At 37.7% G+C, this 15,098-nt stretch overlaps 1 protein-coding gene across 2 annotated transcripts in view; it reads right to left on the bottom strand.

Moving 5' to 3' along the window:
- Nucleotides 1-11,143, bottom strand: part of MALT1 (MALT1 paracaspase) — a 61,207-nt gene extending 50,064 nt beyond the window's left edge. For both annotated transcript variants that reach the window (XM_063453950.1, XM_063453952.1), the window contains exon 1: nt 10,969-11,143. In XM_063453950.1, coding sequence (XP_063310020.1) covers nt 10,969-11,120 — 152 coding nt within the window. In that variant the 5' untranslated portion in view covers nt 11,121-11,143. The remainder of the gene's footprint in view (nt 1-10,968) is intronic.
- Nucleotides 11,144-15,098: the final 3,955 nt, after the last annotated feature.

Raw genomic sequence — 15,098 nt, 5'->3', positions numbered from 1 at the left:
CATTTTCAGTAGTTGAATTGTTTTATAATGGTTTGCCTTCTCACATGCGGTCTGACAGAAGCTCTCTGTCTTAGCTAAGCCCGCTGGTGCAGGGTTTAGCTTACTGGCTAGAGCGATCATGACACTAATGGAAGTTCCTCAAGCAGGAGATTAAGGAGTCAGAAGTATTGAAGTGGAGAGTGGTGCCCTGTGGACCCTAGGTAAAAAGTCAAACCATTCTAAAATGGGTAGAGGGGTTACCAAGGAAATCTGGCACCATTACAGCTGTACTATACAATAGTAGTTATGATGTTCGGAGCACATGCGCGCACTCTGCTTGGAGCCTGGGAGGGCCACAAGTGTGGTGGACAGAGTTAGGGAGAGAAGGAGGGGAAACAAAAAATCAGAGCACTATATGGAGGCAGGGATGGCAGCTGGGGCTCAATTGAAGGAAGGAAGATCAAGGCTTCCCCTTGCAGACGCGCTACTATTGGTGCCTGCAATATCTGTCCCCAGCGTGTAGAGCGTGCCGACAACAGGTTTATTTTTTGTACAGAATAGACATTAGACAGTCCAGAGTTCTAGATTGCCAAAGTCACATGTGCCGGGGGTGTAATTAGTCCCAGGCACAAATATGCAGAATTTCCAACAAGATTCCTACAACCATAACCATTGATAAAAGCAGAAGTGGTCATGGTGGTCTATCATTTGGGGAAATTTCAATGCTGCTGTTCTTCTGAGAAAAAACAACAACACACCAATGTTTGTATGCAAGAAGCATCCAGTAAGCATTGTAAATCCAATACAGCTCTAAATTAGGATAATGATGAGCAAATAGTGCTTCCTGCAATGTTTATCCTTCTGCTCCTTCGCATCAACATTCTTAAATAACATTGTCATTCGATAAAATACAACAAAAAGCACTTCACAAAAAAACAAAACACATAAACAAAACAAAAAACCTTACAGGGTTATTCACTAAAGTAGCCGAATGTGACGCATAGCTGAATTGATAAAGGCGTGTGACCACGCCGAAACGCGCGTCGAGCATTTGACGAATTTTGTTTTTACTACTGGGGGATGCAGACGGCTAATCTTTAATAACGTGGGGAATTAGTACCTAGTGTTCAGTCTTTGCACTACTAGACTATTTGACTGTCTCTTGAGCAGTAGCACACAGCGTTAGGCTGCCTTGAAGCAGCAGTGTAATTTAATTATATATAGGAGCTAGACCTGGTGAAAGCCTCTCATTTGATTTTGTAACTGTCTCTTCAGTAGCAGTAGCAACAGAATTTTTGGCAATAATAGGGGATATATTTAGTTACTCCTTTAGCCAGCTCTACAGTCTATTTATCACACATTAGAGAGAGGCTGCTTGGTAGCGACTGTACATTTTTCCTAGTCAGCTAGACAGTCTGTCTATAATATACAGCGCTTGGCTGCCTCGAAGCAGCAGTGTAATGAATTGTACATAGGAGACTAGACCTGGTGAAAGCCCCTCATTTTATTTATTTATATTTACCTTGGTGGCCTCTATTTTTGGGAGGAACTTGGTCTTTTGGCGGGTACTTACGTCCATATGAGGTCTGTGTCCTTACCCATGTACTTTGGGACATCTATGGACTGACCCTCATGTGTATCCTGCGAAACCAGTCTCTTAGATACATCTATAAATCTGTGCTCTAACCAATTTACTGAGACATTTGCTGTTCGGCTGTCTCTAAGCACTGATTATAGATATTAAGTATAAAGTCTACTCCTAAGGTACTGTAACCACGTAATGAGACATTTGGGTAACTGGAATGTATCGTATCCACTATTTACTATGTTGTATATAGACACATGGGTGCTGAGACTATGTTCTTTTTTGACTAAACAGCTTCCTATGTATCAACACTCTACTTAGACGCAGAGTGATATAATACAATAGATACATACTCTCCTTCAGCTCACTTTAGACTCTCTACTCCTTGTAACAATTTGGATAGATACTACATGACTAGACATGGATAATATGTATTTATTCTAAATTGTTTAACCCTATTACAATTCTACTAGAGTCTGTGAGAAAGAGCTGTGGACTCACGTTTATAGCCGGGATTTCTACTAAGTCCTACACATTGTGGGGACCCCCCTCCTAAGAAATAGGGGTTGTGCGATATCCGATTTAATACAGACTATACTATACAGTGTACTCTTTACTTTAAACTTTATCTCGGATACAGATGTCACCCCCATTACCTGTGTAGAATATCCATATTGCATCTACCCAGTTTTTAAATCACTTATATTTTCACGAGTGTTTCACCTTTATTACACTTTATCTTTGTCTTGTCCGTAAGCGGCTTAATAAAGGTTATACCCTACAATTATTTTTACTTTTTAGAGATATCATCTTGTGGAATGGATGTCCAATTTTTCCATCTTTAGTGGAACAACCATTTCACTCTAGTCTTTTTCGGCATAGCTGAATTAGAGAATGTTTTTAATCTATTTTGACCTTACCTTTAAAATTTACCAATAAATTCTCACTTTAGTGACACTTGATGATCAGGGAAAAAGACAATGCAGTTCTAAATAAATGATTTTGGAATCTAATTGTCAGGGCATTGCTTAGTTCCAAAAATACCGGAGTTTGCAGGTCAAAGATAAAGAAGATGCCGTCTCTCTCTTCAAGATGTCCTTGGCACCTCACCAATTCCACATTTTGCGCCATGCAAAGTCCACCTTTTAAAACCATGACGTCTCACATTCATCTAATTTCCTCCCACATTAGGCATACTGATCCAAAAACAATGTTTTTCCACCCAGAAAATACGCCGCATTGAGACTCTGAGAACTTGCTGTTTCACGCTCAGAATCTGTCTCTTCATCTTAAAAGTAGAACAATCATCAATAGACAAACATTCCCAGAAATAGGTGAACAAACACATTAAGCAATAGACACAAGTAACTATTATTACAGACACAGATATATACATCACAAGTGCCAACTCGTTCATGCATACATACATGCTCAGAGTCAAAGACACATACTTGCAGCAGTGCATACACAGGCACAGGCAGACATATTTACAGGCACACATACAGGTACACACTCAGAGACACAGACTAGAAGCTGTGTACAGATACACACACATAAAGCACATACGCAGACTTATACACAGACATGTGAAGTGACAAAATTGCAGTAAGAGGGAAAGTTAAAGATATAAAACTAGAGTCCTCTGATACCATGTGGCAGGACCAATTTCTGGGTAGCTGTAGGATATTACTGGCGTGATATAACAGCTTGTGTTACGTAAAACATGTAACACACAAAAAACAGGCACCTATTCAAAGTAGCCCACATTCCAAATTTCAGGTTGTGTGCAGCGAGGGAGGGATAAAAGGGACGTGGGTCAGTGACATGATTTGTGTCACCAACTCTGCACAAAGAGTGTGGACTAACCCAGAAAGGGGGTGCGTATTCCCTAACCTGAATGCATGCCAGGCTGCCAGCCAATCAGTGTAGGACGACCAAACAATGGTGAGCCATGCAGAGGCTACTAATGCCCTGAGCATAGTGTGAGTGCATCTGAATATGAACTCACGCTGGTCTTGCTTGGGACAGTTCCATGGTGTTCCCAAAAGCGAGACTCCAGGGAACAAAGTCGGGAAGGCGGGATAGGAACTAAAAACCAGGATGGTGGGAGACGTGTCGAGACGAGTAGAAAGCAAACACCCACAGCTGAGGGGTACACACGCTGTTTATTTTAACTATGGCGTTTCTTGCTGCATCAGTGATTCCTCTAGTTACACTTGACTTTAGCTGTCTAACTAGGGAGAAGGAAAGGACACTAAGCAACAGGCATACAGGTTTGCATTCCTAACACTTAGTGTTCCTTTAATACTATTTAGAAGAGAAACTACAGAAGACTGAGAAAAGTAACAATGAGCAGAACTAATAGTAACCTACAACCTAGAAACTAAAAAAATGCAAAACATGCAAAAAAAATACTTAAATGGTAGTTACAGCGTTAAAAGAGAAGCCAGGAAAAAGGCTCAGCAGCATTCTGTACAGATTTACTAGAGAAACACATTTCAAGAAACAGTAATAGCTGAGGTTCTTAAAGTATTCCGAAGAGCAATGAAGATTAAACTTAATGAGGAGGTCTTTTGGGGTCAGCGTGTTTTACTCAATGGAGACTCTAAGTACCATAACCACTGCTGCACTCTATAATGGTTTTGGTGCCAGGAATCCCTAGGCACATCTCACAATAAGCTGTCAATCAGTTTACAAATGTCTTGATGCTGACCTGGCACTCACAGACACAATCTGGAGGTCATTCCAGTATGAGATGATATAGAAAAGTTACTATTATCGATTGTGTGCAATTTGGACAATATTTCATTGCTGAGAATGACAGCTGGCATCTGTAATCCAGCTACAACTTGTAAAAATCTAATTTGTTAAAAATCTAGGAAATTCTGAGAAAGCTAAACAGAAACCATAGAACTAGGGACTTTTCATAGCAATCTATGGTTCCTAAAAGAAGTTCACTTTTTTTTTTACTTCTGTTACCGTGCGGTATCACCATTAACACAGTTATTCGGAATGTGTTAACTATTTGAGTGCCAGAGGGGAAAACATCACATTTACTGTATTTCCAAAGGACTCAGCACTTATAAGGGTAAAGGGTCCATAGAAGAGATAATTTGTTGTTATTATAGTCTATGTAGGGGTAGGCCACTTTCGGCACTACAGGTGTAGTGGTGTGGACTACATCTACCATAATACTCTTGCAGCCATAATGCTCTTAAAGCATGAAGGGAGATGTAGCCCACAACATCTGAATGTGAAATTTGGGCTTCCCCCTATTAGCATGCTAGTCAGTGGTCAGGAACACCAAAAGAGAGGCACTGTGTGTGCCCCCCCTTATATATGGAGAGACTCACTTGATAGATTAAATGGCCAGCCATTCAGCAGTTAGGGCATCGGTTGATAGGCGTGCTAAGTTAGGATGACTTAATCATCCCTTTTCAGCCTGAAATTTAACCCCTTCAATGCTGAAAAAATAAATGTAAAAAATAATTGGTTTGGGATTTTAATAAACTATGGTTGTGACAGCCTATATATCGAACATTCAGTCTAAAGATAAAACCATCACTACTGAAAATATAGGTTAATTCAATTGGTCACAATCAGTCACGAAGATTTAATAGATGTAAATTATACATAGGGATTCTAAATTCTACATCAGAATATTAACACAAATGATGGAAGAAATATGGAATAGGTATAAACATGTGTCATAAAGAAGAAGATGGAGGAGAAAGGCATCAAGTCACCGCGGACAGATTGTGCCAGTACCTCAATATACGTACAGTACTGCTCACTATTAGGTGGACAAAAAACAATTAAGGATGTCATATCTGAATAACCGGATGACAAACCTTATCGTGTATATCCCCAGTGTGATCAATCCCTTATGGGATAAGGGTTACACGCTAAGTATCAATCATGATTATAATTTCAATAGGTAATGTATCCAATTGAGTCACGTTATGGTTGGCTTCCTTTTCGGGTAAATAGCAACACTATTGCTGATCCATGAAAGCGAGAAATATATGTAATTTCTAAAAGCCAGTGGATCTATGTGCTGCAAGGTTTTAGTGCAGTAAATATTCTTCCGTTATATTTCTATATAGTTAGAACTTGATGTATACATTGACCCTGCATTTTGCATTGTGGTCGAGTTATGAAAAATTAGCATTGCTCAAAAAAAATGACAATGAGTGTACCCTATAAAGGAGAGACATCCAGATATGAAAGAATAAAAAGTATATAAAAAAATATAATAAATACAGCTGCCAGATACTGATTCCCATTTAAGTTCCTAGTTCACAAGGCTAGAAAGAGGGAAATATTAATGTTTCATAAATCTTCTGTCTCGATGCAGAAAAGAGAAAAAGAGAGGAAAGTAAAAAATATATCTGTATCAAGATGGTGAAAAAATATATTGTAAAACGATGACTTTATCAAATACATGATATGCAACTAATTGGATTTCAAACCCTCAAGCCAGTATAACCCTCTATATTCTTATGAAGTCATTAGATATAGAAATGACTTGGTTAGTGTGGAGTAAAGGAGTACTAGGCCTGCATTATGGATGCTATATCAATAAGTCTAGGGGGTAGTGCCAGAGAGGAGATGTGTGATCTATCCTTCCAAAATAGTCTATCAGATATAGTATACGTATGAATTCATAAAGGGTTATATAGAGTCCACTTTATTCTATAATATATGTTCGTGTATAAGTTTATCACATCTTGGCACTCGCATAGTCCATCAATTATGTCAGTATACATAAATCTTTGTAAATGGTGTTTTTCATAAAATAAAATACTTCGGATCATAGAAGGTCATATATCACATAGATTGAGTCCAAAGTTCCCTTGTGAATTGTTAGTTATATGCATTATACTAGTTTGTATTGTGCTATATTTTGGATCACTATATATATATATATATATGTGTGTGTATTTGGGTCATATGTATATGGAAATTATTAGGACTAAAGTCTGCCATACATAGTTTGTAAATCGTGAGTCTGAGGAATAAAGGGGGAAATTAAATGTTTTATAATATAAAACGGCCACATTGTGATGTTTAGTTTAAGTGCATATGTCCTTAGAGAAACAATGAAGATGATAATAATAATGACAATATTTACATATTTACAAGATACTGAAAATGTTTACAAAGGGAGAGTTTGGGGATTTTTAAACTCAAGACACTTGCCCCTCATGGTCTAAATGAGGGATTCTCATGTGTTCCATTCATTTCTGAATAAAAGCTTACTAGTATAATTAGCACTGTATAAGATAATTGTCAGTATCTTCTAAATCACTCTAGTCTGAGTGATTGCCACTAGAGGTGTGACTAGGCACCAATTTAAACAATGCCTTTTCTCTGAAAAGGCAGCGTCTACAATTCTCAGCCATCAGGGACAGGCTATAGACACCAGAACCTCTACATTAAACTGTAGTTGTTCTGGTGACTATAATGTCCTCTTACATTTCACCTGTAGCATGCTAGACTGTGTAGATTACCAGGATGAAAGGATGATATGTGGTCTATAAAATGTATTTTGTTTTTTGGGTCAGACTTACTTCTGTCTTTATTATAGACGGCCAACAATTCTCTTGGCCATTCAATAGATCTTGCTAGTAATAACAATACCTCCACTTGTGATAATCTGCAGGTTACATACGTAATTTAAAGGAATACAGAACATTTATATTATAAATTTAGTAGCCAGACAGACAATATAACACTTTCAAAAGCTGTAAAGTATGAGATTGGAGCTCTTGTTTTAACTCACGGGCAAGCTTTACAGTTACTGTATGCATATACAGCTCATGCTGTGTTAACCCTTAAAGAACCTGAAACAGATATCTACATTTCCCCAATATAAGGGCAAAGTTTTTTTAAGACAGCTAGGAAAAAAAGAAAGGGGGCATCGGGAAAATTAAGGAAGGAAAAGACTACGGGCGTCAACAAAGATATTGTGACTTTTTAGAAAACTGCCGTGCGCTGAAATATCCAAATCTTTCTGATCACAGATTAGATTGAGCCCATCATGCTGGACACCTTCCATCTCTCTTGATAAGGGGTTCCAAATGAAGACCTATATAAAGTAGTGTCAAATAATATTCTGAAAAGTATTGTAACATTTCTATTTTGACTGTTATTGCTTTTGTGGATTCAATTCTATAGCACTAGATTTTGACTCCAGAAAGCCTGTTCTTAAGAACTCTCTCTATACACCTTTTTTAGGTGCTACATGAACTGAGAAAGTAGAATAGCTCATGGCACCAATGCTGCCTCCTTGAAAAAGAGTATAAAATGCACTTCAATGATAATGCCGTCTCAGTGTTTAATCAGGCCATGGCTGTATTCCCAGGAAAATACTTTGTGACATTCAGCTCAACAAATCCAAAAACTTTAAATATTCAGTGCATATCTATACAACACACCACGGATGACATGCAAAGAGTGAAGGTGTTATTTTTCTTGTTCTTTTTCTTCAGTCTCTTTTCCTTCCAATTTTTCTACGTCTTTTGACCTCACCTCCTTCATATCCTTTGAACTCTGGCTATACCCTGGTTGGCCATACAATTCCAGTGAGGCCAAACAAAACCCTTACTATGACTTCTATGCTAACAAACTTCAGGAATATGGCGAGGTGCTCACTTAAAGCGGTTTTGTCACCTTCTAAAGTCTTTTCCTATTGTGCAAAGAAGCCAGGTGATAACTGCTCTGCTTCCAGTGCCGTTCCCAGGGTGCAGGGAAAGGTCGTTTTTATTTACCTAAACCTGTCCATGATGGCCACCGACATGTTCTTCTAAGGTTCCTTTCAGCTCCTGTCACTTCATCTGCCACGAGCTGAAGATAGTGATGTACTTTCGCACATACACAAAAGAACACTGATGTCTATGAAGGACACACAACTCTGATGTCCCATGAGACAGAGTGTCACGTTCACATAGAGTTTGATGGAGCTCAACTGCAGATTTCTGATTAATTATGTGTGAATGTGATAAATTGAGGAAATAAAGAGATGACAGTTCACCAGAGAATTCACTTATACTGTGTCTTTAATAATTTGATTGAAGAAACATAGGTACTGTATCTTTAAATACTTCAGGATTGCTGAGTGGATTCTTAGACTACTTTATACAATTAATTGTAGCAATAAAATGAAGGAAGGTAATGCAGATTAACTTGCAGAGATTTGATTTAGCTTAATTGATAGAAAACTTCTCATCTGGAGACAGAAGGGTTAATGAATAGGAATTACTCCTATAACGATAGGAGAATGTACGAGCAGGCTAAAGCTTGAGCTCAGTAGTCTGGGGAAAAGTTCGTATAACACAGTGAGGTAACTTAGCTTCCAGAGGATTGAAGTTAGTCCCAGAGTCATTGAAGTTGGTCCCAGAGTCGATGTTCCTTTGGAGAGAGGTCGAGAGGAGTCAAAGTGCTAGCCGTGGTCGAGGGAAGGAGAAGGAGGTTAGTCGAGTACGAGTCCGGTTCGGTACACAGGTAAATTGTAGAGAAGAGTTGCAGCCGGTCTAATTCCGCGGTACGCTGTTCATTAATCCAGCGTCTGTTGTCTGGCGCGGTCGCATTATGTAGCGCAGCGAGACCGCGTCAGAGAGGGGGAGTGGCAACAGTCCGTCAACCCGGAAGAGACAGGAATTACTGGTAACGGCCATGACACAGAGTGATCCACCACAGACAAAGCTTTTTTCCCTCAGCCATCACTAGTGATGTCTACGGGCTTCAAAAGATTGACAGTAGTAGTTCCACCATTTGTCAAGCTTTGTCAAACATAGAAAAATTACATTCCACAGTTTTTATGAGCATTTAATAAAGACTGTATTTTTATAAAATGGTAAAAAAAAAACAATTGTAGGGTGGAGGTTGACAGCAGTGTTAATTTTTATGGCAAATTTCAACGTAGTTTTAGTCATAGTCTTTTGACTAAAAAGCCATTTTGGTTGTATTTTAGTCATCTGAATTGTTTTAGTTTTAGTCTGGCTTTAGTTGACTAAATCTCAAACATTTTAATCGACTAGATCTGATGAAAATTGTTAGTCGACGAGAATGATACTGATTCACAGAGTCGCTTTGACTGTTTTAAACAGTAACCGAAGTCCATCATAATGTGCATTTTTTAAGTAATGTAGCAGGGTTACTTGTCTGTCTGTCTGTCTGTCCATATACTGTATGTAAGTATGTAAGTTAAAATACAAAACTATTGTTGTGTTCCTGTCCTCAGCCCTAGATCATTTTACAAGAAAAAGCAAATGCAGAGAAGAGCTTGTATTTGCATGCTCTCTACTATGTCTAACGATCTGCTAGACAGATAATACACATTTTGTTAAACTTTATTAATTTGTTCCTGTTTTCTTTTTTAATATTGCATGTTTTTAAACCTGGCAGATGTTTGTGTTGTGTGCATGTTTTTATAACTGGCAGATGTTTGTGATGTTTGCATGTTTTTATAACTGGCAGATGTTTGTGTTGTGTCGAAGATGGGGACAATTTTTTTCATAAAAATCAATCTTTAAAAGGGTTTTACAGAACAACAATAATATCATTGCCAAGCACAAGTTCAATCACCATATTCATTTTAAAGATGTTGAGCTCATTCAATATTTAGTTCTAGGCGACAGTTCATGTGTTTTGTTTTTTGTATTTTTTTTTTTAACCGCCACTAAAACATTTTTTACATTTATTTTAACTTTCTGTTAATGTTTTTTTTTAATTTGTGATATTTGTGAAAGTAAAAAAAAAATACTACACTTTTCTTTTCTAAAAATAAATAAATAAAATAAATAAATATATGATTACTGGCATTGCCAAAAGATTAAACATTACAGTGTACAGGGACTCAACATACAAGCCAACATCCTACCAAACCTTATTGGGACACTGTCCATATATTTATTTTTAAAATGTATACTAATAATTTAGATTCTCAGTGTCTCTCTAAATAAGCCAAAAAGTAGGATTTAATGCAATTCCCAATTTGTTATATTAGAATTCAATATAGAAGACCTACAAATTCAAATCTGTCTATCTATCTATCTAGTAAATCGCTGCACAGTGATGTGGTGGTATATGTTGGTATTGTATAAATAATTCTGAGTATATTGTATTTAAGTTGACCCAGTTCACAAATAACTTTTACACTCATTCAAATGACTAAACAAGACAGTACAGAAAAACAAGATAGACAAGATAATAAACGTTTCACCTCTGTATAGAGTGATCCTTACTTTAAATCTATCCATATTTTACAGTAGCCTAATGACTGACTCTACTAGCCAACATACACCTGATCTAACAGACCATGCCACAAAAAGAACGTATATTGAGAGCCTCCAAGAAGTTGATACATAGTAACACTTTAAATCTTTATTTGAGTGTTTTACCTTAATCTGTAGCGTCTGTCATTAGCAATAACTCCAGCAAGCTTCCTCCAACCCCTGTCACTCGCCTGGTCTAGAATTTCACACACTTTATGAAGAATCGCTTCTTGTAATAAATTTATATTCAGTGAGTGAAATTGCTGTGAGTTCGACATCTCTGATCACAGGCACTTACAGCATTTCCTTTTTAATGTCTTCCTGATCAGGTTTGTATTTTACATAATTTTCTAAATACTCGCTAGGGACACCTGCTGGAGATACAAAGCAAGTTTCACTTCTGTAATAGTTCAGCATCAGTTAACAGAAAGTGAAACTGTTTTCTTCACATACAGGAAGTCTTTATAAAGGTAATAAAAAGTAGCTTCCCTTAAATACCTGTTACAATGTTGTTAAACGCTAAGCAACAGGAAACATGAACGTTTTGATAATGTTACTGTCAGATGTACTCACTGTAAATCACAGAAATCATTAACTTGAATCTCAGTGAATTAAAATCCATGTATTTAGACTATAGTAGCGAAATTTGCACGGTAGGTGAATTAGGATAATGCTTAGTCTCAGCTTTGTCAGTTTAACATTTACTGGTGGAGGGATGAGATGGCTTTAAAGCAGGTATATAATTATGCAGGGTTATAACTAAAAATAAATTAGTTAAAAAGTCAGGAAAAAAAATTAAGTTTACCTCTCGATTGGAGGGTAAAGATTTATTATTATTCTCTTTTAAAAAAAAAAATAAAAAAAAAATTAAATGGAACTGTGGTTTGTTGTTGGTTAATATTTTCCTGATTTAATAATATAAAAGTAATAATTACGTAATTCTACAATAACATTTACAGCATTGTTCACTAAACTTAAATTATAGCGAATTAATATCCGGGTAAATATATCCCTACTGTGACTTTGCTAAATTGGAGAAATTTTCCAGATCAACATGTTTTGGCTAAATTTTGACATTCACATTTTAAATCTCTACAGGTCAGAGACAAGCGAATAATCTTGGCATAACCTTGCTTATGACCTTTTCCTAATGCAAAATTTAGTTTCACTGGCTCTTAAAGGAACACTCCAAACATACAAAGCACTTCAGCTTGTCAAAGTACTTTATGTGTGAAGATGGTGTCCACTTTTTTCATTTTATAAAAGTGCCTATTTATTGAAATCAACACTTTCATAAATGTATCTTGCTGCACCTCCTTAGCTGTCAATCAGATAGCCAGTTATGTTACTTCCTGGTTGTTTAGCTCAGTGAAACTAAACTAAAGAAGTAGGCAATTGCCCAGTGCACCTGCCTTGAAAATACTTTTCATGGATCTGCGATACAGAGCAATTAGCAGATACAAAAAGTTTTTGCTGGGGAAGATATTAGAAGATGAGATCTGAAGATTTTGCAAGCCAAGATTTCATATGCCTCATAGAAAACACGCAAAACTAATTTTATGCATTTCCTGGGATATATCTACTAAATAGTTTTTTCGTTTTTGTATTTTTTTATAACGGATGGTGCCTTTAACTAGTAACCTGTGAGTCAATACGCTGAAAGGAAAACAATCAAAAGTCAAGATAGAACCATCAAGTTTGATGATCTCAGCCATGGAGTTGGGGCCAGTCAATGCAAGACCGGCAAGCCATTGGAAAAAAGGTAAATAAAATCACCTTTTCACTGCTCTGACAGGGTGCCTGGGATCCTAATCAGCAACATGCTTATATTCTTTGCACTGTAGTGTTCCTTTAAGATACCTTGCCCATATTTCAAAGTTCAGCAGGCTAGAGTACATTAGTAGAGTAGAGATCAGAGTCAGTAATTGTTGAGACAAGTAGAAAAGGAAGAGAACATAGTATTAATTATGTAATACACTTTGATATCGCACAGTCATATGGATATAGTTACTCAAATTAATTTATAAGTTCTTTGCATGCAGTATGAGGGATTGTCTCCAGAAGTAATTGGACCAAAGTGATAGTCAAGTTGATGGTGGGAAGAAAAAAAGGAAAGACTGGAGAAATTGTATGACAGAAATGAAAGAACGGACAACACAAAGTGCCTGGTTGGGGAATACCTGAACATGTGAGAAACCTCAATGTATGCTTCCTGGTACAATATTTTATGAATAAATAAATACAATTTTACTAGAGGGCATGGGTCTCATAAAATTAGATGGAGAAAGATAGCCTCTGATAGCCAGCCAGTAGCATGCCGCAAGGAAACGTGTCACTGTGGTACAGGTAAGTAAGCTGGTAGAGTAAGGAACAGAGCTGGATGGGTCTATGGACCAGGTCCGGTCAAGAGAGCAGCAGAAAAAAGAGTCAGCTTTGACTATGCTGAGAACATGGTGCTGGTCAATACATGCTGTTCTAACAAAGTGTCGCTTTTTTGGTACTGACAAAGAGAAGATAATGTGTGAAATCTAGACTGACATTCTTTTCTAAAGAATCACAATTTGAACGACAATCTCATTTGGAGATTCAATATTCATTTGCCTGAATAATGAATCTTCGAATGGCAGAATGGAAGAAAGAACTAATTAACTAATCACTGGAACTAAAGTCTTCCGATGCTTGATTCATTCTTTATTTTATTATTTTAAATTGATTAAATTGGTATCCTTATGTGGGATTAACATATTGAAGGCTACCATTACCAAATTAGGGAGTTGTGTTTAGTAGGTATCTCCCTAATTTGGTACCAATAAATACAGCAATCCTACATGAGGGTACCAAATTAGAGAGCCATTTGCTAAACCGGTCACTAATTTGGTATCATTCCTCGTGGGGGATTTCCATATCAAAGGATGCAAAAGTAGGGTGCAAACTACTAAACACAGCTCCTGCTCTAATTTGGACCTCTTAAATATGGCACTTCCACACACTGTGCCCTCCATTAATATTGGCACCGAAATTATTTGGATGAAGGGAAGGCCGCGATCATAAGCATTTATTTGAGTGGTTTGTATAAGAAGATAAGTACCTAATTTGTTGTGTCCCTGTGTGGTGTTTGCAATTGTTATATATCTATGAAAGCAGAGTATTTTTGTGTACTTTTTTTAAAACAAAAGATCAACAGGTAAAACAATAAAGACAATGTTTCACCTTTGCTCATAATTACCACGACCTACATTAGTGGAAGGAACTGTAAGAATACCAAATTAGGGACTTTTTTCTTATTATACAAACGACTCAAAGAATTATTGGTGATTGAATCTTTTCTTCATTCAAATGGAAGTTAAAAACACTTTGCATTTTGGTTAAAACAAATCTCTCAAAGGAAGAATTTTGGGGGGGACGAAACGAAAATAAACAAAAACTCTGCTGTACACAAATTTTATGAATATGGCATGTGTGGAATGTAGTACTCCAGGACAAATGAAAACACTAGTAAGCCAAATTAGACTGACTTAAACATGCTCATAAAGCCAACAATGTGTGAGGAATTCCTAGAAGTGAGAGCATAACCCATGGCAGAGTATACCTAGTTCCAGGACTGGCCTTAGGCGATTAGTCGCCTGTGCGAAAAGTCATCACGGTGCCCCCTCCCCCCACCAAGTTGCCTGTATACAGTCACACACACACAGGCATAGGCAGACAGTAACACAAACAGTTACAAGCAGACAGTCAGACACGCTCAGTTACAGGGAGACAGTCACACACACACACACACACAGTTACAAGCAGACAGTCACACATGCTCAGTTACATGCATACAGTCACAGAGCCAAACACACAGTTAAAGGCAGACAGTCACACACAGTTACAGGCACACAATCACGAACAGTTACATGCACACAGTCACACACACAGTTACAGGCACACAGTCAAAAGCAGACAGTCACACATACTTCATTACAAGCAGACAGTCATACACACTCGGTTACAGGCATGCAGACACTCACGCACGCTGATAGGCACACACACACTCAGTTAAAGGCAGATAGTTACACATACAGTCACACACAACAGCACAGCTACAGCGACACACACAATTGGAGTCACACACAGGTAGACAGTCACACACACAGGCAGGCAGACAGTCACACACACACACACGCATAGAGGCAGTCACAGAGACAGGCAGACAGACACAGGCGCACACACACACATGCAAACAGTCACACACAGGCAGACAGACAGTCAAACAC

Source organism: Pelobates fuscus, chromosome 5 (genome assembly GCF_036172605.1).
Source record: "Pelobates fuscus isolate aPelFus1 chromosome 5, aPelFus1.pri, whole genome shotgun sequence".
Classification (NCBI taxonomy): Eukaryota; Metazoa; Chordata; class Amphibia; order Anura; family Pelobatidae; genus Pelobates; species Pelobates fuscus.
Note: the sequence above shows the minus strand (reverse complement) of the source record. Positions and strands in the feature narration are given on the sequence as shown.